This window comes from Bufo bufo, chromosome 8 (genome assembly GCF_905171765.1).
Source record: "Bufo bufo chromosome 8, aBufBuf1.1, whole genome shotgun sequence".
Taxonomy (NCBI): Eukaryota; Metazoa; Chordata; class Amphibia; order Anura; family Bufonidae; genus Bufo; species Bufo bufo.
The window spans coordinates 68,103,509-68,108,792 of NC_053396.1; the positions used below are offsets into that span (position 1 = coordinate 68,103,509).

Below are 5,284 nucleotides of genomic sequence, written 5' to 3' on the forward strand. Positions count from 1 at the left end.
GCTATAACTTTTACCCAAACCATTTTTTTTTTTACCCAAACATTTTTTTTTATCAAAGACATGTAGAACAATAAATTTAGAGCAAAATTTATATATGGATGTCGTTTTTTTTGCAAAATTTTACAACTGAAAGTGAAAAATGTCATTTTTTTGCAAAAAAATCGTTAAATTTCGATTAATAACAAAAAAAGTAAAAATGTCAGCAGCAATGAAATACCACCAAATGAAAGCTCTATTAGTGAGAAGAAAAGGAGGTAAAATTCATTTGGGTGGTAAGTTGCATGACCGAGCAATAAACGGTGAAAGTAGTGTAGGTCAGAAGTGTAAAAAGTGGCCTGGTCTATCAGGGTGTTTAAGCACTGGGGGCTGAGGTGGTTAATAATAAAGAGGGGGCCATTACATTAATAATAAAGAGGGGGCCATTATATTAATAATAAAGAGAAGCCATTACATTAATAATAATGAGGGGCCATTACATTAATAATAAAGAGGGGGCCATTATATTAATAATAAAGAGGGGCCATTACATTAATAATAAAGAGGGTCCATTATATTAATAATAAAGAAGGGGCCATTATATTAATAATAAAGAGGGGGCCATTATATTAATAACAAAGAGGGGGCCATTATATTAATAACAAAGAGGGGGCCATTATATTTATAACAAAGAGGGGGCCATTATATTTATAACAAAGAGGGGGCCATTACATTAATAATAATAATGTACTGGCCCCCTCTTTATTATTAATGTAATTGCCCCTCTTTATTATTAATATAATGGCCCCTCTTTATTATTAATATAATGGCCTCCTCTTTGTTATTATAATGTCCCCCTCTTTATTATTAATATAATGGCCGCCTCTCCACTCTTATTACTATGCCATTCAGTAGGATATCCTCTTTCTGCTCCAGTCCTCTCCCACCCCCCATACTGCCCCCAGTGCCTCTGCAATTAGGTAAGGTTACATAAAAAAAAATACTTACCTGTCTCCATCACCGCTTGTGGCGTCCCGACGCAGGCGGTCACGAACGCCTCACTGTGCCTTCCTGCGCCGCGTCATCGGGTCATCTCGCGAGATCCGACGCAGGAGGTCACAGTGAGGTTATCGTGACCGAGTCCTGCATCGCCTAGTGGCCTGAAGCCTATGAGGCATAACGGAGGGGACGGGAGCTATAGGCTCCCGTAGCCCTCATTGAAATTTTGGCTGCCTGGCCCTCCCTGCAATTTGGCGCCCGGGGCAACGGCCCCTCCGCCCCCCCCCCCCCCCCCGACGCTACGCCCCTGATAACTACAGTAATAAATGTACAGTATTCTGGATTTCTATGCTGATCCATAGGGGAGCACAGTGGCTCAGTGATTTACACTGGTAACTTGCAGCACTGGGTTTGAATCCCACCACAGTCAACATCTGCATGTTCTCCCAGTATCTGTGTGGGTTTCTTCCAGGTACTCTGGTTTCCTTCCACACTCCAAAGACATACTGATAGGGAACTAAGATTGTGATCTCCATTGAAGACATCAGAGATAATGTCTGTAAAGCACTGTAGAATAAGTCAGATCTATACTGTATTAGTGAGTAAAATAAATAAATATACACCCATTCCTTAGCTGTGTGCCTGCAAACCAACCATGGAAAGCATTGAGATGGCGCATGTGTACATAATGGAGAGGACTCCAAGAGAAGTCCTTTCTATGCATTCAGTGGCTAATTTGTGGGCACACAGTACAATTCATAGAGGAGAAATGGGGGTAAAAGTTGACATAAAAATTAATGATTTTAAGGAGTATTGTACTTAAAGGGCTTCTGTCAGCCCACTAAACGTTTTTTTTTTTTTGTTTAATAATAATCCCTACACTGCGATCTCTGCATACATAAGTAAAATAATAATTTTCGTTCAGTAGAATTTGATAAAACGCTATTTTGATAATATGTAAATTACCTTGCTACCAGCAAGTAGGGCGGCTACTTGCTGGTAGCAGCCGCATCCTCCGATCCTAATGACGCCCCCTCCGCATTGTGATTGACAGGGCCAGGGAACGGTATTGTTCTCTGCTGGCCCTGCCTGTTTTCATTCAATATCTGGCGCCTGCGCCGCGGCCGTACCTATCTTCAATCTGCGCAGGCGCACTGAGAGGCGGCCACTCACTCGGCCGCTCGTTCCTCAATGCGCCTGCGCCGGGTGTAGATGTGACGTCATCGGCGCAGGCGCATTGAGGATGGAGCGGCCGAGTGAGTGGCCGCCTCTCAGTGCGCCTGCGCAGATTGAAGATAGGTACGGCCGTGGCGCAGCCGCCAGATATTGAATGAAAACAGGCAGGGCCAGCAGAGAACGATTCCGTTCCCTGGCCCTGTCAATCACAATGCGGAGGGGGCGTCATTAGGATCGGAGGATGCGGCTGCTACCAGCAAGTAGCCGCCCTACTTGCTGGTAGCAAGGTCATTTACATATTATAAAAATAGCGTTTTATCAAATTCTACTGAACGAAAATTATTATTTTACTTATGTATGCAGAGATCGCAGTGTAGGGATTATTATTAAACAAAAAAAACAAAAAACGGTTTAGTGGGCTGACAGAAGCCCTTTAATACATAGAGCTTGACGGAGGTGACATATTCGATTTAAAAGATGGAGTATTTTGTTACAAATGTTATTTTTCACTTCAATTCATCTCTTTTTTAGGTATGCATCTTTTCCATGGTCAAGATTCCTCAGATGAACTAGAATTTGCATCATCAGACAAGTCAGATACACATTTATTGAAAGATGAAGATATTATGTTTGATGAATCTTTGCTACTAGAGGAGAAAGAAGATTGGGATCTGTTTAGTGAAATAGCAGCCTGCTATCAGAGCAAAACAAAGATGGACATCCTGAAATGCCAAATCAATGACCCATTAAAATGCATTGATTCTGGTTCTGCCTGCTTCCTAAGTCCAGCCAGAGACAGATGCTCTTCGGAGTCAAGTGTATGTCTCAGTTCTAGGCATTCTGCCCAAGATCATGAACCAGTTGCTCATCAGTCTAGCTGTGATGCCACCATAATACACAATATTGATTACATAAATCAGCTGAAACAACTGCAGCTGGAAAATCAGAAATTAGTAAATGAGGAACTTAGCTCTAGCATGAAACACACCCGACATGCTTTTTGGAGGTCAACTCAGGCATGTACAATAATGAAGGATGGGAATGCTCAAAAGAAATATGGTTCCAGCAGGTCCAGCTTTTCAAGCCTTTCTTCTGCTACCACCTCTCCTTCTGTTTCTTCCTTAAGTTCCTTGGATAGTGCATTCTCTTACTGTTCAGAATCCTCTGTATTCAGTCCAAATGATGTCACTTCTCTGCCTTTTATGTTTGGGACATCAGCCAGATTGCACACACTTTCCCCAGAAATTACCAAAAAGAAACTGAGAGAGTGGCAAATACCTATCACTACACTCTTTGGTGGCAACTCTTGCGATATTGACTCTTGGGAAATGCAATGGGAATTCGATAGTACAGCGAGAGAGAGTGACAAAGTCAGAGCTGAAGGCCCAGTTCATAGTGACAATTGGGGGGTATGTTTGGACAAGAAATCAAAACAAAATGTTTATTTCCCAGTACAAGCCAAGGAAATTGTAAAAGAATCCTCCGCAGCTGAAGCTGGTCAAGCAAATAGTAATTGTGTCCACAAAGAAACCTCTGTCAAACACATTGACATTCGAAGGCAGGAGTCCGCCAATGATAATGGTCTTCAGTGCTCAAAAGTTACTTATTTTATGTCTCCTAATATCATGTCACTCAAAAGTCTGAGTTACCAAAACCTAAGCATTGATTATAGTAGCTCAGTTTCCCAAAGCGCAAAATTCCAAATTCCACAGACTGTGTTCTATGGTCAAAACACACCACTAATATGTAATTCTTTGTCCAGGAAGCAACACCCAGAAATGGAAAAACTTTGCTTGCAGACTTCACTCAAACATGATAAGACATATGAGTATCTTTCTGCAGTTGTCAGAAATAAGGAGATCATAAATAAAGAGCAGAAGTTAAAAGAACCACAAACAGAGGAGACCACCAAAGACAATGCACATACCAAAAGCCATACTAAGACCATATCTTCCTTCAGCCAGAATATCCGTATAACTTTACCATCTTCTGTCAAGAATAGTGTGAGGGATTATTTCAAGCATACTGATGCTAAGCCTTCCAGTAATTTACAAGAGGTGACTATGAAAAATGATCTGATCCAGAATAAAACTGAGATCTGTAATTTAGAGAATATAGAAGACTCCAGGGAGACAAAGGAGTGCAGCTGTTTGCTAGAGGAATCATTTGTGTAAAATGGTTGACAAGAGTAAATGACATTTTACTGTGTAAAGAAAATATAACTGCAAAAGACAATACTGTACAAAGATGATGTGAACAATTCCACTGTAAAAACCATTAGCTTCATTAATAGGTTTATTGTACATATTCTATTGTTTAGAGTGTCAGGAATGTATCGTAATTTATCAGAAGATGATTTAATCTAATCTTTTTTTTATTATTATTATTATTATTATTCCAGGAACAGCTAAAGTATCTTTTCTTACTATCACTGTCACAGGCTGAAATCCTCTCACATGTCACATAAGATATTTTAAATGGGCACATGAGTTTAGGTGTACACCTTCGATGGCTCGATCTACCAAATATGCACTCAATTAGCCAGGTATGTGAGATTTCAAAGAGAGGAGAAAGGCTCTGCCAGACATTTCTGGCAATGGCTAATCTCCTGAATGAATGGAAGGATCAGGTGTTAAAATTCAACAGGAATTATGTAAGTGGAAAGTCAGAGAGATTCCACTACATTAGCTTGTCGGCTTGCCCTGCTGAAAATAAGAGATTTAGCTGACAATATTCCAATGTGCATGAGGGACTTTAGACTGTTATTTAGCTTATCTGAGATTAACCAGAACCTGTTGTGCCAAGTTTTGAAGTTATGCCCTATCCACAAGATAGGGGATAACTAATGGGTGGAGGTATGGCCACTGGGACCTGCACCAAATCTGAGAACGGGGGACCCATTCACCCAATCTGATAGAGTGGCAGTCCGGGCATGTGCCAGAGATAGCCAAGTACAGTGCTTGACTATTTTTAAGCTAATTATTAGGAATGAGCGAATCGACTTTGGATAAAACATCCGAAGTCGAGTCGCATAAAACTTCGTTCCAATACTGTAGGGAGCAGGAGCTTCGTACAGTATTAGAATGTATTGGCTCTGATGAGCCGAAGTTATTAATTTGCGAAGTCTCGCGAG

General features: G+C 40.9%; 1 protein-coding gene across 1 annotated transcript; it reads left to right on the forward strand.

Annotated features, from left to right (window-relative positions):
• The first annotated feature begins 2,684 nt into the window (after positions 1-2,684).
• Positions 2,685-4,325, forward strand: LOC120978057. Its single transcript, XM_040406295.1, has one exon. It carries the CDS (start codon positions 2,685-2,687, stop codon positions 4,323-4,325), a length of 1,641 nt encoding a protein of 546 aa, XP_040262229.1.
• Positions 4,326-5,284: the final 959 nt, after the last annotated feature.